The sequence below is a fragment of the Gastrolobium bilobum genome, unplaced genomic scaffold, assembly GCF_033153095.1.
Source record: "Gastrolobium bilobum isolate Gb01-03AN ecotype WA unplaced genomic scaffold, APGP_CSIRO_Gbil_v1 utg80189, whole genome shotgun sequence".
In the NCBI taxonomy this organism is placed as follows: Eukaryota; Viridiplantae; Streptophyta; class Magnoliopsida; order Fabales; family Fabaceae; genus Gastrolobium; species Gastrolobium bilobum.
The window spans coordinates 52531-78638 of NW_026899312.1; the positions used below are offsets into that span (position 1 = coordinate 52531).

Here is a 26108-nt window from a genome sequence, read left to right on the forward strand (position 1 = left end):
AGTATGGGTCAAGTTTTGGGTCAATGAGTTAATTATTAAATGAGTCAGGTCTAAAACCTGACCCAAATAAAGTGGGTCAGTATTAAATCCAGTTCAAAAATAAAATGGGTATTTATAGGTCAGATCAAGAGCGGAGCAAGTGAATCAGTTATTTTGTGCAGCCCTAGCTCCCACCCATTACACCATTCCCTCGGTCGTTGGTCATAACTAGGGGTGTAAATGGGCCAGGCTGGCCCAGCGCAGCCCAAGCCCAAGCCCGGCCTTTCAGAAAAGTAGAGTAAGCTTAGGTTTATAAAAAAGATTTTTTAATAAATAGGCCACATGCCAATTTTGTCAAGCCCGGCCTACTGCTTTGTAGGCTGGCCTATTTAATTTATTAAAATAAAATAATAAAATAATATTTATTTTATGTGGCAAAGACACAAAGTACCAAATACCAATATCTCTTACTTTTTGTGCTATTTTATTTTATGAAAAGAAAAATTGTCTAATGTCTCCAAATTTTACATGTTGTTGCAGCTTAATACCATGGAGCAATGGGTACCTTGCTGGATTATGATGTTACTGATGAAGATCTTTCAATAATACTCTTCTTTCCCTTGTCTTGATGGTGATTTAAAGATTTTTAGATGAATGACATTTTTTTGTAGACTTTATTTCAGCATCCAGTAATTGTATTTTTCTTATTTTTCCCATTTCTTTGACTCTATTCCTCTATGATATACAGTCTAGAGCTGAGGTATTATGTTGACTCTTTCTTGTTTGTCATTTTTTTCTTATGAGAAGTACTAGTGCATGCATGAATGAAACTTTCTTTACTCTATACAATTATTATTTTTGCTTAGTATATATACTGGGGGCCTACAAGGCCTGTAGACTATGTCAGGCTTTCTTATTTTTTAAAAATGGGTCGGGCTTGGCCTACAAATAAAATCTTTAATAGACCAGTAGGCTAGATAGACTGAATTTTTTTTAATATAGGCTTGAGCCAGGATGACCAAAGCCCAGCCTAGCCTATTTACACTCCTAACATTACATCGCGAAGGCCACAAGACAAGCATTGTCATATTCAATCCTTTCTCTTTCCCCCCTTTATTTTCCACTCACCCTTACAAAAAAACCCATCCCTATCTGATAATGTCCGACCCGGAAACCACACCCGAACAAGACGCCACTCCTCCTCCACCGTCACCGATGGAGGCTCCGCCGCATCCCGAACCTGTCACCGCCACCAAGTCCGGCGCTTCCTCCTTCAGCATATGGCCTCCCACACAGCAAACCCGCGATGCCGTCATCAATCACATTATCGAGACCCTAACAACTCCCTCAGTCCTCTCCAAGCGCTATGGCACAGTGTCCCCTGACGAAGCCTCCGCTGCCGCCCGCCAGATCGAGGACGAGGCCTTCGCCGCCGCCGGTGTCTCCGCCTCCGCAGGCGACGACGGCATTGAGATCCTCCAGGTGTACTCCACGGAGATCAGCAAGCGGATGCTTGACACCGTCAAGGCCAGAGCTCCGGCAAGTTCCGCCGCCGATAATGGCGGTGCCTCTGACGTCCCCGACGAAGAGGGCGTCGCTGCTGCTGTTTCTGACTCTTGATTGGTCATCCAGTAACAGTATGTTAGGGTTCCCTCGTTGAGGGGGCTAATCTACATTTATCTATATTTTGAAAGATTGTAGAATTGGAGAGATCAGAGGATGTAGAGTTACTCTGGCTTATCCAAATTGTGTGAAAAAATTGTCTCTTTTCTAACTTCATGGCAGCTTTTAATGTGCGTGTCTTTGTGTTTTTGTGTTCTAGATTCTTGTTATATCCAATTATGTCATAGTAGTAATCCATTAATTCCATTCTATGGTGTTTTCCTGTTGTGCCTTATAAATAGAGTTTTCCTGATTTTGTGCGCCTACAAGTTGTTGATTGAAATTATTTGTTGATGATCTAACTGAGATACCTCACTGATGGTTGGTAATAATAGTTACTTAGTGATGTTGGTTTCTCCTCTTCTGTGCCAATAAAGTTTTCTTTTATTTATTTGGTGTTGTCTTCATTACTGTAGGTACTGTTAGTCTTTCAGAATTTAGATATCCCATAAGTCATGAGAGAATGCAGATGAATCCTTATTCTGTACCCTATGAATACATAGGGTACATAATAAGGATTCATGAGGCTTGTTTAGATGACATTAAGGTATATGTAGACTGTAGTTATATTTATGTTCTCTTTTTTCAGGTGATGTTTTGGACCGTACCCTTAATTTTTGATTCCATGGGCAGATTGACTTGCTGATCAATTGTTAGTGGATGTTATATGCCTAGAAATGTTATGATTTACTTGCTACTTTTTGGTTTCAAATATCGAGAAAATCTTTAGCTGAACGAAATCTGAGTCAACTGTCTACCATGATTCCAATCAATGGGGAGCAACAATGGTGTTTCTTTTGTTCTGCGAGCACTTTTGAGTTGTGTTAATCATATATTGTGGAATTGCAACTATATCAACTAAGGGTTACCACTACCAGAACATCTTCTGTATCTTTGCATATCCTTCAAGAATGCAACATCTTCTGTTACCTAATTTCTCCCTTGGATTCTATGCTCTTTAAAACATCACATTTTAGTATGCCTCTTTGTTTCTATAAGTTGGAGCTGCAACTTTCGACTTATTTAGCAATCTTGGATTGACATATGCATACTATTATATTTGTGATTTAAGCAGTTGAAAGGTTCTCTATTTTTATACATTCATTAACGAATTATATGCGTGTCTAAACAAATTGTCTTCCTATACCTTGTGATGTTCCAAATATATACTAATGCTTGCAATTGCATTTTGAGCCTATAATTTGAGTAGAAGTACAAATTTGACTATGAGGTGGTGTTTGGTTGAGGTGGATTTTTTTTTTCTAGGGAAATGTAAATATTAGGGATCTGCAGGGAAAGTGAATTAGATAGGAAAGTTTTAAAAAAGTTGTTTGGTTGGGCAAAATTTTACCAGGAAAATTGAATGAAATTCCTGAATATGTGTTTGGTTGAAGATAAAATATTGATGGAAAAATAACCCTTTTGTACCACAAACCAAAATGTAGCCGGTTTTCTCATAGAAATACCAGTGTTTTTATTGGTTTTTACATGTAATTGTCAATTGATAGGGAAGTGAATTAGATGGGTAAAATTGATGAATCGGTGAACCAAATGTGGGGAATGCAGAATCCTTTTTGCACTTAGCTAGGAAAGTGGTGTATCCCAAGGTTCTTTACATGGTATCAGAACTTGAGTGACTATAAGGTCACAAGTTCAATCCCCACAGCCCCCACTTTAAAGTGGAATTAAAATTAAGGCACAAAAAGGTAAATAAAAAATTGGGCCTGTGCAATATCCACGCTTCTAGCCCAATGAACTCTCGTGTGAGGAGACGTGTTGAGATATATAGTCCCACATTGGTTGTATGTGCAACTAATGTAGAGTTTATAAGACCTTAGGCACTTCCACTCTTTGAGCTAGCTTTTGAGGTGGTATATACCAAGGTTCTTTACATGGTATCAGAGTTTGAGTGAGTTCGATCCTCACCGCCTTCCACTTTCAAGTGGAATTAAAATAAAAAGCACAAAAAAAATAAACCAAAAATTGGGCCTGTGCAATTCCACGCTTCTAGCCTAAAGGGCTCTTGCGTGAGGGGGCGTGTTGAGATATATAGTCCCACATTGATTGTGTGGGCAACTAATGTGGCCTTGGGCACTCCCACCCTTTAAGCTAGCTTTCGAGGTAGTGTATCCCAAGGTTCTTTACACTTAGCTAGTAAAGTGGAGAAAAGTCTCGAAACAAACACCCCGTGATGGGTCATCATGATCTGAGCTTTTTTAGTTATAGAATAGTAAGTCTATATTGTAGAGAAAAAACAGGGATCTTGAAATAGTAGAATGTATCGTATCTTTGGACGGTGGGTACTGGGTACAGGTTTTATTGTCTAAAGCATAGACACTCTTGTTTGGTGTGTTAAATAACACGATTAAGTGCAATGGGATTTTAGGACTTTTATGGACCAAATGATAAAAGGTTCAGCATTATGGGACACTCTTGTGGAGGGCTACCTGCAACAGCTTCAACTTTCGATCTTTGACGAAAGAGTTTTAAAAAGTTCCTTAATCCTGGATTTAACTTTTTGTGAAGTGATGGTATGTTGAGAAAGTCGGGTTCAATCAGTTGGGTCAATCTGTGAACCCTTGGGGGGTTTTGACCAAATCCCTGGTGCAAGTGACGAGTTGGTTTGTGTTTGTGTTTGTGGATTGGGCTGGGCTTGAAAACCTTCTATCCAAAGAGATGGGTGAGTTGGAACTTTCTCAAACTGTACAATCCAACTTTTGTTTGCATTAAAATAAGTTTAAGTATAGATACTGTGGTCAAGTATAGATACTGTGGTCAGACAAAACAAAATAAATAAAAAAACATTTTATACATCATTATGATGAGAAATTGACGGATCACGTAGAAGACAAGTTATTTGAAAAGAAATTCATCATGAAGTTAATGATTACAATAACTCATGTTTTTTTGTGATAAAATTAACAACAATTAACTTATTTAATTTATAATTTATGGATTTTGGGACTTTGGCTATTTTAGTTCATTTGACATTAATGTATATTTGAGGGGAACTCATTATGTGAAGATTTTGTGTTTATCTTTTTCTTGATAGATATTTATAAGTTATGATTGGACATTGCCTATTTAATACTTAGAAGGAAAGGGAGACAAAATTTTCACATGATTAACATGTGAAATGTACGCATTATCCATGAGGATCAATTCCCAAATTTTAGGTTGAGTCTGTTTTCATGTGTTATCTCTTGTATAGGTTTTGGGGAAAATAATTTTATTTTTGTTCTACCACATTAACATAAAAGTGAGTAGATTTCATTTTAAAAAGAAGATAAAGATCTAATCATTTTTGCGTGGGTGTAGCAGAGAAATTTTGTCTATAGTAAAAGCAGAAACATGAACTCATCAAAAATAGAAGAGTAAATACCTTTTTTGGTTCTTAACAAAAAACACGGTCTCCACTTTAGTCCCTGACAAAAAAAATTAGTCAGTTGATCCTTAATAAATTCAAAGTGGACCCATTTAGTTGAAATCGTGGTCCCTCACAATTTCAAAAAAAAATCCATATTAGTCCCTCAAAAGGACTAAAATGGATCCACTTTGAATTTGTTAGGGACCAACTGACTAATTTTTTTTTGTAAGAGACTAAAGTAGGGACCGTGTTTTTTGTTAGGGACCCAAAATGGTATTTACTCAAAACAGAAATATTAAATCCATAGGTTTTCTGTAATTCAATAGAGACAAAGGTCTAATAAGATCATGCATTTTCACTTAAAATAAAATGGGGAAGGATATTGTGACAACCAAGTTGTGTTACTACCAAGTGACTACCAATCAATCTCACTGTTAGATCGATTATGTTGATCCAACGGTTATATTTATTTCCATCTTTGTATGGTCATGATTCCTCATATTTAAAGTGAAAGCATTAAATATGGAAAATCATAACCATACAAAGGTGAAAATAAATATAAAGTATTAAATTTGGGGAATCATGACCATATAAAGATGTAAATAAATATAACCGTTGGATCAACATAATCGATCTAACAGTAAGATTGATTGGTAGTGACTTGGTAGTAACACAATTTGGTTGTCACACTATCCTTCCCCAAATAAAATTTATCTAAAAATTTAAAAAATAATAATAATGTAAAATTTTATTCAATGATACTTAATTCAGTAATATTTGATTGGATGACAGTGTAAATAGGTTTTACTTTAATAGTAGCTTAAAATTAATTCCTTTTTAATATTTCTACCTTAGATTTTGCAATCAGCAACAGTGAAAATCAATTCATTCAATACAGAGTTTAGCCTTTCGATACAAGATAGCTGTTTAATTGTTATAATCCTTTTTTTTTTTTGATAGACAATTGTTATAATCCTTTTCTATGACTTGTATATTTAATAGTTATTCATTTTCTGTCTAATTGCGGATAAATTTTACAAACTCTCATAGATGTCGAGATTTCTGTAATAGGTGGGAGGGGTCGGAAAGCATTGCTGGCTAAAAAGGTGAAAATTTCAAATTCCTTGTCTTCCATTTCATCGGTAAACTCTTCTCAAATCTCCCTTGGGTATCTATATTCAGTGAACCAGTGGCAACTTTGTCTGTTTGCATTTCTATTCAATTATTAAATATAATGATCAGTGATACTTTTTTTTGTGTTGTTAAAAAAATGTGGTAAATATTTAAGAACTTAAAAATAAAATTGTTAATGTTAGATGCAATTAAATTCATATTTTTAGACAAAGTGCTGAAAGTTTTCAAAATTAAATTCTTAGCTCCGACGAAAATACTCGGCTAATGCCAATTTTTATATATTTTTTCTCCTAATATTTTCTTTCAAAGTAAAAAAAAAAAAAAAAAAGGAGAATAGAAACGGACTAGTGAAATTTGATAAAAGTACCGAGACGCAATTTTCTGACTTTCAGTTTTACTTTTTTATTTAAAAAATAAATTAATGAAGGAGGACATAAAATGTCCAACAAAGTCTGATTACACAAATTTTGAGGTGCATCCTTAATTCAGGTCCAATCGGGATTTAACAAGGTAAGATAGGCTAGTTGAACTACTATGTTACCTATCTAAAAGTAGTAGTCTTCTGAAAGAGCTAGTCTTCAGAAGGCAGTCAATAATAAAAAGATTAACTTAAAGGTCACTTATAAAAAATATATAATTAACTATTCACTTAATTGAATTAATTATTACTTGTTATCAGAGTATCAGACCCCTTATGAGTTAAGAATAATATTAGGATCCTACAGAGTATAGATTCTTTGTATTTTACTGCAAAAAAAAAAAAAAAAAAAAAAAAGCCGCTAGACGGGGTCAGCATTTTAAAGAATAATCCGGAACATCATCCTCCATCTCTCTTTTTTTTTTTTTTTTTTAAGTAAACACCCTTTTTGGTCCCTAGCAATATCTGCGAAATTATTTTTAGTCCCTGACAATAAAAAAGGACCAAATTGGTCCTTAAAATTATGAAAAAAGGGCCACGTTAGTCCTTATGTCAACTCCTCCGTCACTAACGTGGTCTTTTTTACATACTGTTAGGGACCAATTTGATCCTTTTTTATTGTCAGGGACTAAAAAGTATTTCGTAGATATTGACATGGACCAAAAGAGTTGTTTATTTTTTTTTTTTTTTTTTGGAAACTAGAGGCTTGGGGTTGGAAACTAGAGGCTTGGGGACTAAAATTGCTGAGTTAATAATATGCCCTATATATGCTAACCTACCAACTGAGCTACAAGCTAAAATATTTGAACCCACTCCTGAAGGGGCACGAAAGGTTGTCCTTGCTACTAATATTGCAGAAACATCATTGACAATTGATGGGATCAAGTATGTCGTTGATCCAGGATTCTGTAAGATGAAAAGTTATAATCCAAGAACAGGAATTGAGTCCTTGTTAGTAACTCCTATCTCAAAAGCTTCAGCAATGCAGAGAGCTGGTCGTTCTGGAAGAACAGGTCCTGGAAAGTGCTTCAGATTGTATACTGCACACAATTTTTACAATGATTTGGATGATAATACTTTACCAGAAATACAGCGGACTAATCTTGCAAATGTAGTTTTGACTTTAAAAAGTCTCGGTATTCATGACTATGACTTGCTGAACTTTGATTTTATGGATCCTCCGCCTACTCAGGCCTTATTGAAAGCCCTGGAGCTTCTATCTGCATTAAGTGCATTAAATACGCGTCGTGAGTTAACTATGGTAGGTAGACGGATGGCAGAGTTCCCACTGGATCCTATGTTGTCAAAAATGATAGTGGCTTCTGAAAAGTACAACTGTTCCGAGGAGATCATTTCTATTGCTGCTATGCTTTCTGTTGGCAACTCAATATTTTACCGTCCGAAGGACAAACAAGTACATGCAGACAATGCAAGGATGAATTTTCACACTGGAAATGTTGGAGATCATATTGCATTGCTAAATGTCTACAATTCATGGAAGGAAACCAATTATTCAACACAATGGTGTTATGAAAATTATATACAGGTAAGGAGTATGAAACGGGCTAGGGATATCCGTGATCAACTTGCAGGTCTTTTGGAGAGGGTTGGGATTAAGCTAAGTTCAAATTCTAATGATTTAGATGCCATCAAGAAATCCATAACATCTGGATTTTTCCCACACACTGCACGATTGCAAAAGAATGGACTATATCGGACTGTTAAACTTGCACAGACTGTCCACATACATCCTAGTTCTGGGTTGGCACAGGTGGTTCCTAGATGGGTTGTATACCATGAACTAGTACTCACAACCAAGGAATATATGAGACAGGTCACGGAATTAAAGCCAGAGTGGTTGGTGGAGATAGCCCCCCACTATTACCAGCTTAAAGATGTTGAAGACTCGTCCTCCAAGAAAATGCCTCGCGGAGTAGGAAAGCCTAGTAGGATAAGCAGCAGCATATCTTCGCAGATGCTTTGAGAGGAGGAAGTACATTCGTGGGAAGGTGGTTGATAGGAATCAAACAGTAGACAAACACGTTCTCTGAATAATGCTCGTATTAAAGTTTAATTCCAGTAAAATCAACAAAGTTCAACAAGAACCCAATTCTAATTACACACTATAGTGCTGCTATAGCTCAGAACTTGCAAAATCAAATAAAGGAAATAATTGACAGAATGTAAATGATTTCAGGAAACTTTCGAGACGTCCTGATATCTCCCTTTTGCATGCGCAAACCAGAATGACCTCCACGGTGCTTTCTCTCACCCACCCACATGCTTATGTAACAAACTTCTCCAATGCACTAACAAACTTCTCCAATGCACTAACAAACTTGCTGAGTCACAAACGTTCAGGGTCTTTGGGCTTCTTGCTCCTATCATGGTTTCTGACATAGACTTTACCAAATTGGGTCTTGTGGAGCTGGGCCCTATCAATACTCCCCCTTAAAGAAAGCATCTTGTCCTCAAGGTGGAAATCAGGAAATTGCACTTGCATAGCAGTAAAATTTTCCCAAGAGTTTTCAAAAGATGGAAGGTCATGCCACTGAATGAGGACCTGCAGTATGCCTTTGTGGTCCCTGCGCCATTGTAGCACCTGTTCTGGCTCAACCACGAGTTCCCATCCTTCAGACAATGCAGGAGGAAGAGGCTGGACATTAATAACAGGACTCACGGCCTTCTTGAGCAGGGACACGTGAAAAACTGGGTGGATTTTGCTAGAAGACGGGAGAGTCAACTTATAAGCAGTGTCACTATTCCTTGCCAGCACTTCAAATGGACCATAATAACGGGGAATTAATTTCTCATTGATTTTAGATGCCAAAGATTTCAACCTATATGGCTGTAGACGCAAATAAACAGAATTGCCTACCTCAAATTGCACGTCTCTCCTCTTTTTATCAGCCTGAGTCTTCATACGTTCCTAAGCCTTGTGTAAATTCTCTTTTAATTTCGCTAGGATAAGTTCCCTTTCTGCCAACAATTGAGATACAGCATCCACAGTAGGGAAACTGTTTCCAACCCGAAACAGACTAGGAGGATCCACTCCATAAAGTGCTTTAAACGGGGTCATTCCCGTGGAACTCTTATAGGCGGTGTTGTACCAATACTCGGCCCAATGCAACCACTTAGGCCAGATACGAGGCTTGGGACTACAAAAACATCACAAATATGTTTCCAGACTCCTATTCACTACCTCCGATTGGCCATTGGATTGAGGGTGGTAAGCAGTTGTGAACTGAAGTTTTGTTCCAGCACTTTTAAATAACTCTGACCAGAAATGGCTTTGAAATACCCGGTCCCTATTAGAAACAATGGTGGAGGGGAACCCATGCAGCCAGACTACCTCCCTCACAAACAATTCAGCCACTTCCTTGGCAGAATATGGATGAGCCAAAGGAATGAAGTGTGCAAACTTAGTGAGCCGGTCCACCACAACAAAAATAGTATCAACACCATGAGCCTTCGGCAACCCACCAATGAAGTCCATGGACACATCTGTCCAAATCTGGGACGGTATTGGTAAAGGTTGAAGCAACCCAGCAGGGGACAAGTTTTGAATCTTATTTTGTTGACAAATGGCACAATCCAAGACATACTGTTGCACGGTCTTACGCATACCCTCCCAAAAAACCACTCCAACCATTCGCTTAAAGGTTCTGGAAAAACCAGAATGGCCACCAATACAAGAATCATGGAACTCAGACAGAATAGAGGAGATGAAGCGAGAAGATTTGGATAATACTAACCGATCCTTGAAGAAAAGGCGTCCCCCGTGTAGCTGAAAACCCGGATGAGAGGCTGGATCCTCCAATAAATTCTGAATTATTCCACGAAGCCGATTGTCAGCCTGCACTTCCTTATCAATCTCTTCCAAATGAGGAAGTTGCACCTTGGAGAGAAGAAGAAACTCTTCTTTTCTAGACAAAGCGTCTGCAACAACCTTTCCCTTACCCGGCTGATAAAGGATCTCAAAATCATACCCCAACAATTTGGAAACCCATTTTTGTTGGTCCTCACCAAGAACCCGTTGCTCCAACAAAAACTTGAGGCTCTTTTAATCGGTTTTAACTATAAAATGTCGCCCCAACAAGTAGGGCCTCCATTTCTGGACTGCAAACACCACGGCCATTAATTCCTTTTCATAGACCGATTTCCCCATGGCCCGCTGTGAGAATCCTCTACTAATATAAGCTAAAGGCCTGTCCTCCTGCATTAAGACAACACCTATGCCTTTGCCATAAGCATCAGTAACCACCACGAAAGTCTTGGAGAAATTCGGTAAGGCCAAAATAGGAACATAAGGCATTAATTTTTTTAACTCAGCAAACGCAACATGTGCCCCCTCTCCCCATTTGAAGGCATCCTTCTTTAACAAGTCAGTTAATGGTCGGGCTATCTTCCCATAATCTTTGACAAACTTCCGATAATATCCCGTTAACCCCAAATGACCTCTCAGCCCTTTAACATTCCTTGGAACTGGCCAATCTTCCATGGCCTTGATCTTAACCGGATCAGCCTTGACTCCTTCTTCAGTAACAATGTGCCCCAAATACTCCACCTGCATCTGTCCAAACACGCATTTCTTCCTATTTGCAAACAGTTTATGGGTACGCAGACAAAAATAGTCCTCAAGTGGCCCACATGCTCAGCCGCCCCCTTGCTATAGACCAATATATCGTCAAAAAAACCAGGGCAAATTTTCTCAGATGAGGTTTCAGCACATCATTCATAAGGGCTTGGAATGTAGAAGGGGCGTTAGTAAGGCCAAATGGCATTACTAAATATTCGTAATGCCCCTCATGAGTTCGGAATGCTGTTTTAGGGATATCCCCCACATTCATACGAATCTGATTAAACCTGGACTTGAGGTCCAGCTTGCTAAACACCTTTGACCCTCCTACTTCATCCAATAGTTCATCTACCACTGGTAGGGGGAACTTATCAGGGACAGTGATCTTGTTCAAAGCCCTATAATCAACACATACCCTCCAACTCCCATCTTTTTTTTCACCAATATAACAGGGCTTGAATAGGGACTCACACTAGGCCTAATCATACCAGCACTTAATAATTCTGCCACTAACTTCTCAATTTTAGATTTTTGATAAAAAGGATATCGGTAAGGCCTACTGTTAGGTACCTGTGTGCCTGGCTTCAAAACAATAGCATGATCCTGACTTCTCTTTGGAGGAAACCCTTTGGCTTCAGCAAAAATGTCACCAAATTCAACTAGCAAATCATCCAGCTCTTTCCACTCTTCCTGAAAGTTCTGAGAAGCTGCTGAACCTTCCCACTGCACAAAATAACCTTGACCCTCCTGCTCCAGAGCCTTGGCCATCGATTTAAGAGAAGAAATGGTTTTAGAGAGTGTAGGGTCTCCTTTAATAACAGCTTCATGACCCTCGGAGACATACTTGATAGTCAACTCTCTAAAATTTGCCTTTATTTCCCCCAATTCCCTGAGCCAATCCAGCCCCAACACCACATCTGCCCCTCCCAAGTCAAATAGGAACAGGTCTTGGACGATAGTGCTTCCCTGGATGGCAATTGCAACCCCTCGACAAACCCCTTGACAGGATATCTTGTGCCCGTTCCCAATTTCAACCGAGTATGTGGGGGTCGATTCCACCGTAAGACCTAAATGATCAACCAACCCTTGCTTAACAAAATTGCTCGAGGCCCTACAATCGATGAGCACCTCAACACTCCGGCCATCGATCACCCCCCAAACCTTCATGGATTGATTAGACGAAATCCCCATCAGGCTCTGCAACGTTAGCTGGAGAGCCATGTCTTCTTCGTTCTTCAGTTGCTCAGCAGTAACCGACAGGTTCTCGTCCTCTGCTGCTGACGGATCTCCCAAATCTTCGTCAACGATGAGGAGATGTAGTTGTCGCGCTGTGCATTTGTGCTCGGGCCCCCACTTCTTATTACACTTGAAACACAAACCCAGCCGTCTCCGCTCCTGTGACTCCGCGTCGGAGAGTCGCCGAAATTTGCTCTTGGGAGCCTCCGTCACGCGACTTCCGGCTACGCTGCCTTGGGGAGATTCGGGTTGCATAGTTCGCCCTAAATTAGATTTAGGGATTTCAGAATTTCCCTTCTGATAGTTACTAGAAGCGGACACATTAAGTGGTGTGGACTTTGGGCCGAAATTCGTTTTAGTAGGCCCATTATAATTTTTTGGTCCAAAAAATCCAAATCCCTCCTCAGTCCATGATGCGTTTCTGATGTCGATTTTATGGGCCAATTTCATCATGGATGATAACCCAAGCCCAGGGTTCATGAGGACTTCTTCTCTGATGCTACCCCTCAGCCCACTCAGCCAAGCTCCTTTCAATACCTCTTCGTCAGCGTACCTCATCGTCCCAACTACGGCTTCGAACTCAGCGCGAAATTCAGCCACCGTGCCATTTTGTTTCAACGCGTATAAAGGTCCATAAGGATTGTCAAGCATCGATGGTTGGAACCTGCCTAAGATTTCACGCCTAAACCCATTCCAGGTGACGATGGGATTACTGAGCTCCCACCATTGATACCAGGAAAGAGCCTCTCCCTCCAAAACTAACATGACAACCCCAACCTTCTCACCATCCCCTACCTCATTCACTTGAAAATACCTTTCTACCTTGCTCAACCAGGCATAAGCGTTAAGCCCAGAGAAAGTAGGGATTTCCAGTTGTCTGCCCCATACATCACCGACCCCTGCCCCTCCCTGGTTACCATTCGAACCAGAAGCACCGCTCATCCTTCCTTCTCCGTAATTGCGTTCATCGCCAGAATCTTCAGATCTGAGCTGTTGAATTCCAGCTCCAAGCTCTCTCAGCTGTCTTATGATCTCCGCCTGGTTAGCATCGCTCGCGTCCATCCTCTTAATCAGTTCATCTTGTCCCAATTCTGTTCTTCTTAACCTTTCTTCCATTCCCTCCATGTTTCGAGTTCGTACCATAACCCTGTTCCCAGTCGGAGCTTTGATACCACTTTGATAGGAATCAAACAGTAGACAAACACGTTCTCTGAATAATGCTCGTATTAAAGTTTAATTCCAGTAAAATCAACAAAGTTTAGCAAGAAGCCAAATCTAATTACACACTATAGTGCTGCTATAGCTCAGAACTTGCAAAATCAAATAAAGGAAATAATTGACAGAATGTAAATGATTTCAGGAAACTTTCGAGACGTCATGATATCTCCCCTTTGCATGCGCAAACCAGAATGACCTCCACGGTGCCTTCTTTCATGCACCCACATGCTTATGTAACAAACTTCTCCAATGCACTAACAAACTTGCTGAGTCACAAACGTTGCTGAGCCACAAACGTTCAGGGTCTTTGGGCTTCTTGCTCCTATCATGGTTTCTGACATAGACTTTACCAAATTGGGCCTTGTGGAGTTGGGCCCTATCAGTGGTTTTGTTGGAGAGAAAAAGTGTCGCCCTTAGGCTTGGGAGAAGATGCACTGTAGATATTCTCTTTTGTTGATATTCTTTTTTTGCTGTACATCGAACTATAACATGTATTCTGTATATTTAAACGCTTAAATTCACCTTGACTGTAGTTACCCTTGCATCCTTGGTGAGTGGTGGCTTGATAGTTTTGGGGGAAATGATTTGTGTGATGTCATTCACTGACTGAAATTGTCTTTTAGTCTTATGTTCAATTTTAGTGACGAAGTGGCATCTGATTTAATTAAAAAATAATTTTTTTTTTTTTGCAAAGAACTAATTTAACCCAAAAAGTTAAATTAATGAATGAGGGCTTATTTAAGTGACATCATTACTATTGTATTTTATTTATGATGCTGCTAATCTACATTTATCTATATTTTGAAAGATTGTAGAATTGGAGAAATCAGAGGATGTAGAGTTACTCTGGCTTATCCAAGTTGTGTGTAATTTTATTTTATTTTATTTTTTCAACTTCATACCCTCTTTTTTTGTGTTCGTGTCTTTGTGTTCTAGATTCTTGTTGCATCTAATCATGTGATAATAATAATCCATCCATTCATTCCATACTACGGTGTTTGCTGTTGTGTCTTATAAATAGAGCTTTCCTGATTTTGTGTCTCCAAGTTGTTGATTGAAACTGTTTGTTGATTTAATTGAGATACCGCACTGATGGTGCTAGCAATAGTAGTTACTTAGTGATGTTGGTTTCTCCTCTTCTGTGCCAATAAAGTTTTCTTTTATTTATTTGGTGTTGTCTTCATTATTGTAGGTACTGTTAGTCTTTCAGAATATAGATATCCCATAAGTCATGAGAGAATGCAGATGAATCCTTATTATGTACCCTATGAAATACATAGGGTACATAATAAGGATTCATGAGGCTTGTTTAGATGACATTAAAGGGGTGTTTGGTTCAAGTTTTTGGAGAGGATTACCGGTAATCCTTCTTTGGTAAATGTAATTACCACGTTTGCTAGAAGGAATAAATTACGATTCCCGGATATCCAAGGATTACCGGTAATTTGATTTAAAAAGAAAAGTCACTATTCAGATTACCAAAAATAATATGGTAATTCGGAATACCAATCAGAATACCAAGTAAAGGGAAAACACAACAATAAATTTTGAGACAAAAATACCCAATACACATAAAAATCTAGACCCAATCTATCAATTACAAAAGTAAAAATAGTTTGGGGTTATTTTTGTAAAATAACCTCATATTCCAAGTCATATTTCGTTCTAAACCAAATATGGAATCAGTAATTTTTACCCAATATTCCCGGTAATATTTTGGCGAACCAAACACATCTTTCGTAAGATTCCAAGTAAACTCAATTTCTACTGAATTTCCATTAATCATGATTCCCGGTCACCAAAAAATTTCTCCTGTACCAAACACACCCTAAGGTATATGTAGTTATATTTATGTTTTTTTTTTTCCAGGTGATGTTGTGGACCGTACCCTTAATTTTTGATTCCATGGGCAGATTGACTTGCTGATCAATTGTTAGTGGATGTTATATGCCTAGAAATGTAATGATTTACTTACTACTTTTTGGTTTCAAATATCGAGAAAATCTTTAGCTGAACGAAATCTGAGTCAACTGTCTACCAAGATTCCAATTAATGGGGAGCAACAATGGTATTTCTTTTGTTCTGCAAGCACTTTTGAGTTGTGTTAATCATATATTGTGTAATTGAAACTATATCAACTAAGGGTTACCATAACATCTTCTGTATCTTTGCATAGCATTCAAGAATGCAACGTTTGATTCCCCCCCTCTTTCTTTGCCGTTACCTAAATGGCACATCACATTTTAGTATGCCTCTTTGTTTCTATTAGTTGGAGCTGCAACTTTCGACTTATTTAGCAATCTTGGATTGACATATGCATACTATTATATTTGTGATTTAAGCAGTTGAAAGGTTCTCTATTTTTATATAGTCATTAACGCATATATAAACAAATTGTCTTCCTATGCCTTGTGATGTTCCAGATATATACTAGTACTTGTAGACACGCTATACTATATGCTTGCAATTGCATTTTGAGCCTATAATTTGAGTAGAAGTACAAATATGACTGTGATGGGTCATCACTCACCATGAAGTTAATGATTACAATAATTCATGTTTGTTTGTGATAAAATTAACAACAATTAACTTATTTAGTTTATAATTTGTGGATTTTGGGACCTAGGCTATTTTAGTTCATTTGACATTAATGTATATTTGAGGGAACTCATTATGTGGAGATTTTGTGTTTATCTTTTTCTTGATAGATATTTATAAATTATGATTGGACACTGCGTATTTAATACTTATAAGAAAGGGGAAAACTAATATTATGTAACATAACAATTTTTACCTACTCACCCATTGATTTCCGCACCAGCATTTTTTATTTTTTATTTTTATTATATGTATGGGACCCATATGATTTTTGTTTGAGTAGAAAAAATGCTTTAGATTATGTTACATGATAATAGATTTATCCTATAAGAAAAGGGAGACAAAATTTCCCCGATTAACATGTGAAATGTATGCATTATCCATGAGGATCAATTCCCAAATTTTGATGCCATAACTAGTTTGAGTCCATTCTCATGTGTTACCCCTTTGAGAAAAAAATATTTCTACTTTTGTTCTACCACATTCATATAAAAGTGAGTAAGTTTCATTTTTAAAAGAAGAGAAAGAAAAATTTAGTGAGACTCATTTGTTTCTAGGTGAGTGTAGCAGAGAAATATTATCTGTAGAAAAAAGAGAAACATTAAACTTATAGATTTTATGTAATTCTATAGAGATAAAGGTCTAATAAGATCATGCATTTTCACTTAAATTTAAATTTTATCTAAAAATTAATAATAATAATAATAATAATGTAAAATTTTATTCAATGATACTTGATTCAGTAATATTTGATTGGATGATACTGTAAATAGGTTTTTCTTTAATAGTAGCTTAAAATTAAATCCTTTTTAATACTGTAAATAGGTTTTTCTTTAATAGTACCTTAGATTTCGCAATCAGCAACAGTGAAAATCAATTCAATCAATATAGAGTATAGCCTAGCTGTTATAATCTTTTCCCATGTCTTGTATATTTAATAGTTATTTATCTTTATGAAATGATGATAGTTTAATTAGCGTATCAGAGTTAAGCAAATGAAAGTCAATATCATCTCTAGGAGGAGTTCAAACCCTTAATCATGGATCTATCCCGATTAAAATTGCCCCCCATGACAGATATCAGGATTTATCCCTGAAAAAAAAAGTTATTCATCTTCACTCTAATTGCGGATAATTTTTACGAACTCAAATAGATGATGTAGAGTTTTTTGTCATCCTCGAATAGGTGGAAGGGATCAGAAAGCATTATTGTCTAAAAAGGTGAAAAAGTCAAATTCCTTCTCTTCCATTTCATCAGTAAACTCTTCTCAAATCTCGCTTGGGTATATATTCAGAGAACCAGCGGCAACTTTGTCTGTTCGCATTTCTATTCAATTATTAAATATAATGATCAATGATACTTTTTTCTGTGTTGTTAAAAAAATGTTGTAAATATGTAAGAACTTAAAAATAAAATTGTTAATGTTAGACTTAGATGCAATTAAATTCATATTTTTAGACGAAGTGCTGGAAGTTTTTCAAAATTAAATTCTTAGCTCCAACGAAAATACTCAGCTAATGCCAACTTTTATATATTTACTCAGCTAATGCCAAGTTGCCAACTTTTATATATTTTTTCTCCTAATACTTTCTTTCAAAGTAAAAATAAAAATAAAAACAGGAGAATAGAAACGGACTGGTGAAATTTGATAAGAGTACCGAGACGCAATTTTTGTTTAGATAAACCTTCAGGCATTGGCTAATTTAATCAAAATCATAATTAAACTGTTTTAGGGATTTAATAAACACAATTAAGTCATTAAATATTATTTTAACAGTAAATTAAAAATAAATCTTTTTTCTCTTATTGTTAATCAAAAGCTTATTTTCATGTCGGCATCTTGAGTCGGACCGAGAGTGACACACAGGTGAAAGTGGTTGAGCAAACCGTCAATGAAATTTTGCAAGCGAACTGAGTGTTGGGAAAGTTGTTCTTCCTTCTATGGACCACTATTGACATAGGCAAGCCAAATTTTTCGGATGGTGTAACTGTGTGGCTTCTAATCCTAAATGCTTGGACTTTGAAGATTCCCCGTTACCAATTTGTTCATGAATTTCACATGCTGCTACAGGCAGTCTTTGACCTTCAATGGTGAATTATTGTCCTTTGTTGATTACTATGATTATGATGTACGCGTTCATGTATTTCCTGGTTCGATTAATTTAGAAGAATTTGGCTCCGTATTTGACTTTATAAACAATTGTATCGGAAGCTATTTAACTTTTAAAAGAACTAGGAAAACTTTTGCTGTTCAATAAATATGATTGGCTCGAGCTGTGGTAAAGTTTTCATCATTGTAAACTTAAAAACCCCATATGTTTGGTGAATATGATTGGCTATGTACGGACACGGACACGGGACACGACACGACACGATACGCCGACACGTTAATTTTAAAAAATGTTATATTTGGATATGTTGGGACACATTTTGATATTAAATGAATTTTTTAATATATATAGTATAATTTATATTTAATATATATAAGAGTCCATAATAAGTTATATAACCAATCAAATATTTAAATTTCATAACATAAATATAAATATAAATAATTTTTCATACTTTGTTAATTTTTCATGTCAAATTTCATAATAGAAAAAAATCAATTTATAAATTATTTCTTTTATATTTAGTTAACAAAATAAAATTAAGATTTAAAAAAAAAACGTGTCCGAACGTTGACCGCGTGTAGAAAAAAGTTGATTACGTGTCGAAAAACGTGTTGGAGAGTTGACCGCGTGTTCCCAAATGTTGACCGCTTGTCGGACGCGTGTCCGACACGCAAATTTTCAAAATATTTGCGTGTCCGTGCTACCTAGATCGGCTCTCTTCAATCCAAAAATTTAAATTGTTTGGTGATGTTATATTAATAACTTTTTATATTTTTAATACATCTCCTAACAAGAGAATGTATTGAACTTAAAAGATAGATGATGCATCAGATCTAATCTACCTGTGTTAAGAAATTCCATAAAAAAAACATAGGAGAAGACGAAGATCAAATCGAAGATACCAAAACTCAAATACCATATAAAAATGAATTCAACCCAAAAATATAAATGATTAGGTGAGATGATTATATTAATAATTTTTATATATCTGTTGTTAAACATGTTCAGTAAACTTACCTATCAAACTTTATATCTGAACTTGCCACTACCACTTATTTGAAACTCGAGGATGTGTCTCGTTTAATTGAAAAGTTGTCCTTGCTCATGAGGCCAAACATTACATGTGGGTAATTTTGAAAATTAGATACAGTAAGTAAAATAATGTGAATGGAAATTGAAATATATCAAATCATAACAGTACGTATGACCGAATTCACTTGCTTTATGGCCCATGATATTGTGTATTTGTGTCGAGTTGCACCATTCTACCCATAAAGGGTAAAAGAAGGGGAAGGGGGATAATAATTGTTAACTCAATATCAAACCCAACTTTCGTGTTTATTTTTTTTTGTTTTAAAAATAAATTAATGAAGGAGGACATAAAATGTCCAACAAAGTCAAATTACACAAATTTTTAGGTGCATTTATTAGGAGAGGTTTTTCAACTTAATATGATCTTCCACTTCAAAAGAATGGGAGAGATTATACTTACAATTTTTTTTTAACAACCTCTTACAATCATATATCATAATCGTTAATTTTCGCCAATCAACGGTTATGATTTTCGTAAATTAAACTTATTAATTAATTATTAATTTATGATAAATGACAATCATTGATTGACGAAAATCAACAATTATGATATATGGTTATAAAAAATTGTAAAAAAAAAAAATTATAATTATAACCTTCCTCCAAAAGAATTAATTTTTTGCTGGGCCGGAGGATATGTTCAGAAGATAACAAATATTGTTAACTCAATATCAAACTGAATATATTTTCCAACTTTTATGTTTACTTATTTTATTTTAAAAATAAATTAATGAAGGAGGACATAAAATGTCCAACAAAGTCAAACTACACAAATTTTTAAGTGCATTTTTTTTCTTGAAGATATTCTCCGGCCAACAATTAAAGATTAATTATTTCGAGACGGAAGATCGTATTAAGTTGATAAACCTCTCATAATAAAACTTTCTCTATACACACGATCATGCATGAATTGGAACATCATTAAGAAACCTATCTATCTATAAAACTGTCCTGAGCTTTGTTAGTATTTAGGTGCATCCTTAATCCAGGTCCAATCAGGATTTAACAAAGTAAGATAGGCTAGTTGAACTACTATGTTACCTTGACTATGTACATGAGAAGACATAATTGATCTAAAAGAACTAGTCTTCTGAAGGCAGTCAATAATAAATAGATTAACTTAAAGGTCACTAATAAAAAATATATAATTAACTATTCACTTAATTGAATTAATTATTACTTGTTTTCAGAGTATCAGACCCCTTAAGAATAATATAAGGATCCTGCAGAGTATAGATTCTTTTTATTTCACTACAAAAAAAAAAACCTGCTAGACGAGGTCAGCGTTTTAAAAAATAATCCGGAATTTCATCCTCCATCTCTGGCTTTGTGAACTTTGACTAGAATTCTAGTAGGTTTACCCAGGTTTGGGATGGAAAAGTAAGATTAGTAACTAAATTCTTTTGCAAAATTGCTTATTATTTGTTACTACTAAAATTAAAGTGCGTTTGGCAACCTTAAAAAAATTAAATATTTATGGATATTAGTATTGGAGAAAGGTTATATTTACAACCTCTTACAACCATATCTTAACACCGTTAATTTCCGCCAATCAACGGTTATTATTTATTGTGAATTAATAATTAATTAATGAATTTAATTTACAAAAATCATAACCGTTGATTGACAAAAATCAACGGTGTTAAGATATGGTTATAAGAGGTCGTAAAAAAAAAAAGATTGTAAGTATAACCCAGCTTTTAAGGCTTTTTGACCCTTATGACCCTTAATTAATAATTAATTACCAAATTGCCCTTCATTCAAAACTATTTCAAAAATTTACCCTCCCCAACAAACATAACACCAATCTGCTCCTGTTTGACTGTGACCACGAAGCCTACCCGGGTACACCCTTACCTACCCGGGTAATTTTTGAAAATTTTTTATCTACCCGGGTATGTAGGGGTGTACCCGGGTAGAGTTCTTGAATCTGGGAAAATTGTTGAATTATTTACCCGGGTATGGAGTAGTGTAACCGGGTAAATCGCGTCCAGAAACCTCAATATGTATGGGTTTCGGCCATTGTTGCGAGGTATAGGGTTTTTGAAACCCCAAATCTCTCTCTCTTACCCTCTCTAATCCGAGACATCACACATATTTCATCTCATCATTTCAGAAAGCTGAATCTTGGTGGGACATTGAGATTACATCTCCATACTCCCATTTTGTGGTCAAAAATCCGAACCAACCTCCAAACCCAAAACCTAGATCTAATTTTTGTGTGAAAGATGAGTTCAAGTCCAAATATGGTTCCTATAGTTATTTACTACAATGGGAGGCATTTTGAAGGTCCGAACGGTGTCCGATTTGAAGAGAAAACAAAAACGATGAAAATCAAAGTGGGCACTACATGCAATGAACTGAAGGAGATAATTCTTCAAAAAATGGGGTTAGAAGGCATACATTCCATCCACCGCATGATAGCCAGGTTAGAGACTGTAGTGGATATGGATACAATATACTACATTGGAAACAATATAAATGATTATGAAGATGTGGAGTTCGTAACAGATGCGTTTGTTGAATGGAAAGTATTAAAACATATTGAGATATATGTTGAAGTTGATGCTGGTCAATCTTCATCTTTACCGGTGCATACAACCACTACTGCACACTGTACCGGTCAAGAAGATACAGTTTGATACAAATCAATGTTTTGATGAACGTCGGGTTTATACAGACAGGGCCGTATTTCAAAGGGTTTTTTGGACATTACACCAATGCTTTGAAGCATTCAAACACTGCAAGCCTATAATTCAAATTGACGGCACTCATCTGTATGGGAAGTACAAAGGTACTCTCTTGATTGCAACATCTCAGGATGGAGATGGATTTCTGCTCCCTATTGCCTTTGCTGTTGTTCCTCCAGGTGAGAGGTTGGATGATTGGTCCTGGTTTCTTAGCCTTTTACGTTTTCATGTCACACATAGGCATGGTATTTGTCTAATATCCGATCGTCATCGAAGCATCATAAGGGCGGTGAAAGATCACGGAGGGTGGCAGCCTCCATATGCTTATCATGTATTTTGTCTACGTCACATCGGAAGCAACTTCAATACTCGTTTTAGGAATGTGGAATTGAAGAAAACGTTGATGAAATTAGGTAATGTACGGTATAATTACTCACATTTTCAACCATTTGAAGAAAACGTTGATGAAATTCACTAACCAATTGCATATGTCATGGTTTTTTGCAGGGTACACATGTTCAAAGATAAATTTCGACATTAGATACAAGGAATTTATCGAGAACAATCCTAAAGTTTCTTCATGGTTGGATGCGATTCCGAAAGAGCAATGGTGCAGGTCGTATGATGAGACATGACGTAGGTTTGGTCATATGACAACTAACCTATCTGAGTGTGTGAATAAGGTGCTTCGTGGAGCACGAAATCTGCCTATAACTGCATTGGTCAAGATGACATTCAGTAGACTCGTTGAGTATTTCGTCAAGAGACGTGAAGGGATTGAAAAAGATATCTCACAAGGTTGGATAATTTCAAAGAAGGTTGAGGCAGCTTTGCAAAAAAATGATGAATTGGCCGGCACTTATCGTGTGAGGATATATGATAGTGAGCTATTATTGTTTGAGGTTGAGGATGCCTACAATCAATCTACACACGAGGTCGGTGACACCATGAGAGTGGACTTAATCAATCGTACATGTCAGTGTGGTAGGTTTACAGCAAGGAGGTATCCCTGCAGTCATGTATTAGCAGTTTGCAAGGTAGCCAAGTTAAACCATTATGATTATGTGGATCATGTTTTCAAAATTCCAACCATTGCTAAAGTATATGCTGCACACTGGTTTCCTATTGGCAATGAATTGTTGATTCCATCCGTTGTTGGGCCTACTGTAATTCCGGATGCTCAGTTGGTACGTGCAAAAGGAAGACCAAAGTCTTCAAGGATTCAGAATGAGATGGATTGGGTTGAGTCTCAACCCTCGAGTAGTCAGAGCAGATGTAAGCATTGCAAGCAAGTTGGGCATAACATTCGTACATGTCCATTGAGACTAAGACAAGCATGATTACGTATTGTTTTTGTGTTGTACTTTGTGTTGTAATGACAATCACTTAACGTATTGTTTTGTTTCCTTGTACCCTAAACTTTACCTTGTATTAGTTATGTATTGTGTTGTTGAAATGTATTGTTGAACTGTATTCTTGTGTTGTTGAAATGTATTGTTGAAATGTATCCGTTAAGTTTAGCGAGTCACTCGTTCCGTATTGTGCAATCCGAATGTCTACCATACCCATTTACCCCTTCCCGAGTCAGTTAAGGTTATTGTATTACACATCAATTACCAAGATGCAAAAAAAATGGATTGAACAGCACCTGCTGCTGCATCTGCAACTGGTCTACCCGGGTAACTCGTAATGATATACCCGAGTACATCCTACCCGGGTAGACCAGTTCGTGGTACCCAGGTAGACCAGTTGCAGATGCTGTTGCATATGCTGTTTTGGCCATTTTTTTTGCATTTTGGTAATTGTTGTGTAATACCTACATACAGTATGACTTGGGGTGGATTGATTTCGTAGAAATAGGATGCAGTAATCAAGATGTGCGCCAATCAATGTTGAACATGAATATTAAAGTACTTTGGGTTGAATTGTTTTCCAAATTAATTATGACAATATTAATGCAAGGTCCCATACTAATGCATAGAACCAACAAGTCTGAACGTGCGCAAAATGAAAATTTCATTCATTCAAATTTTGAACATCCAGTACAAAAAGATCCATGCAATGTAGGTAAAGTTCCTAAATGTACCAAAATGACTACATTACATCAAACTAAATCAATGATATGAAACCTATGGACACACTAATCCGATGGCGTGTCCTCCTCATTCTCTTCATCCGATTGCGTGTCATCCCCATTGTCATCATCATCCTCCTCCTCCTCCTGAGTATGGGCACCCTCGCCAATTAAACCCTCCAAGCGTGAAACCCTTGTGTCCAACCGTGCAACCCTTGTGTCCATCTGGTTCCGCCACTTGCTCGTGCTCTGTCTATATCCTCTAAAGTCAGTAGTCAGATCATATATGGATGCCATGACATGATCAAGTGTCCATCCACCCTCAGGAGGAGCTGGTGGTCGCCGACTGCGGTTGGGACGTGTCGGTCTGACATCAACCTCAGCAACGCCATCATCATCGTCATCATCATCAAGGCCTACATCATAAACCATGAAAAGCACATCTTATAAATACCACATTAAAAATAAACAACACAAAATTGGATAAACTCATAAAGACCAACACATCACTTGCAGGTGCATCCTCCATCTCAGCATCGTGGTGGACTGGGATCTCAGGTGGTTCTGGTGCCTTCTTCCACGTCCAGATACCCGCTCTGTTCGGTAGGATCCCACACTGCTTCAGGAGCCTCTCACCAAATATAGCATTCCAGCCTCTGGCGGTCTTCAAGGTCTCTGTTGCCATAGGCACTCCAAATCTATGCAGAATCTTCTGCACCAGAAATGCAAAAGGCAATTCAGCCTTCTTTGACTTGGCTGCCTTCCACATCAGTATGCATATGTAATGCCTCTAGTTCACCTGCTGACTGTGAAGGAGGGCCCACAGGATGACAAAGTCCCCTTCTAGCACCTTTGAGTGATTATGCGGGCGCTGGAAAATAATATGTGTCACCACATAATGAAGAATGCGAGCAGAAACTGACAAGTTGCTCACAAGATAATGAGCAAAATGACCGGGCTCAGCGTCTGCCCTCCTAGTCTCTGTAACAATGGTCTCCCGGTTATAATCACCAAATATATGATGGCTGTCTCCATCATATAGTGCTGCTCCTGTGACACCATCAAAATCGAACCCCAGTAGCTCTGTCCAGATAGGAGCATCATGATGATATCAATCCCGCAAACACGGGAAGTCAGCTCGCCTTGCGAGTAGCCAAGGTTCTGGTAGAAGGCGCTTACCATAACCTCCGAGTATGGGCACCGCATCTCCGCCAGGTGAAGTAAATGTGTCTGCTCAAGAAGCGGCACAATGTCAAAACGCTCTCGGTTGAAGAATGCCGAATCCAGTGATTTCGGTTCGCAGATCTTCCGGGTCATGAAAAACTTCACGAACTTCTCGTGTGAAAGTATGTCATCCTCAAACAAATATCCGAACGTCAAGTCCGGAGCCTGACTCGAAGCAGCCTGGGGCTGAGAGGATGACGACCCATCGTGACGACTCTTGGTTCTTCTCTCGGAATGGGTCACTGGCAGCTTTGAAACGCGTCGAGAGGTCATTGTGTCACACTATTAAACTGAAAAAATAACCAAAATCAGAAAGGGTTAGGGTAGATACATACAAATTGATAAAATAATTCGGACAGAATCAAATGTTATAAACGAAAATACAATGAATCAGAACAGAAATCAGAGCATAATTGAAAAAACTGAAAAAAAATGCACCTTTGATCGATTTCAATCGGTAGAAGGCAGAGAGGTTGCAAGGTCCGCGAATGATGATCAGAAACAAGACGAATTGGTGCAAGATTATGCCTGAAATCGCTCAAGAAGACACACCTCCAGCAGTTCTACTCGGGTACCCCTTTTGTGGGTTTTCGAAATGGGGCTGCTGGGGTATTTAAAACCCTACCGTCGATGTTTACCCGGGTACACTGCTCCATACTCGGGTAAATAATTCAACCATTTTCTCAGATTCAAGAAATCTACCCGGGTACACCCCTACATACT

The 26108-nt window shown here is 37.4% G+C and overlaps 3 protein-coding genes across 3 annotated transcripts; 2 read left to right on the plus strand and 1 right to left on the minus strand.

The window, feature by feature from the left end:
• Positions 1 to 1073: 1073 nt before the first annotated feature.
• LOC133289382 (MFP1 attachment factor 1-like) lies at positions 1074 to 2605 on the plus strand. The gene is made up of 2 exons (XM_061487300.1): positions 1074 to 1616; positions 2231 to 2605. Exon 1 carries the CDS (start codon positions 1138 to 1140, stop codon positions 1597 to 1599), a length of 462 nt encoding a protein of 153 aa, XP_061343284.1. The 5' UTR covers positions 1074 to 1137; the 3' UTR covers positions 1600 to 1616; positions 2231 to 2605.
• LOC133289384 (pre-mRNA-splicing factor ATP-dependent RNA helicase DEAH1-like) lies at positions 1960 to 8544 on the plus strand. The gene is made up of 4 exons (XM_061487304.1): positions 1960 to 1966; positions 2058 to 2188; positions 3150 to 3166; positions 7263 to 8544. The coding sequence occupies exons 1-4, from the start codon at positions 1960 to 1962 to the stop codon at positions 8542 to 8544; spliced, it is 1437 nt and encodes a 478-aa protein (XP_061343288.1).
• Positions 8545 to 9729: 1185 nt separating this feature from the next.
• LOC133289385 (uncharacterized) lies at positions 9730 to 13500 on the minus strand. The gene is made up of 4 exons (XM_061487305.1): positions 11710 to 13500; positions 11258 to 11593; positions 10639 to 11127; positions 9730 to 10524 (listed from the first exon to the last, which is right to left on the minus strand). The coding sequence occupies exons 1-4, from the start codon at positions 13498 to 13500 to the stop codon at positions 9730 to 9732; spliced, it is 3411 nt and encodes a 1136-aa protein (XP_061343289.1).
• Between the last annotated feature and the right edge of the window lie 12608 nt (positions 13501 to 26108).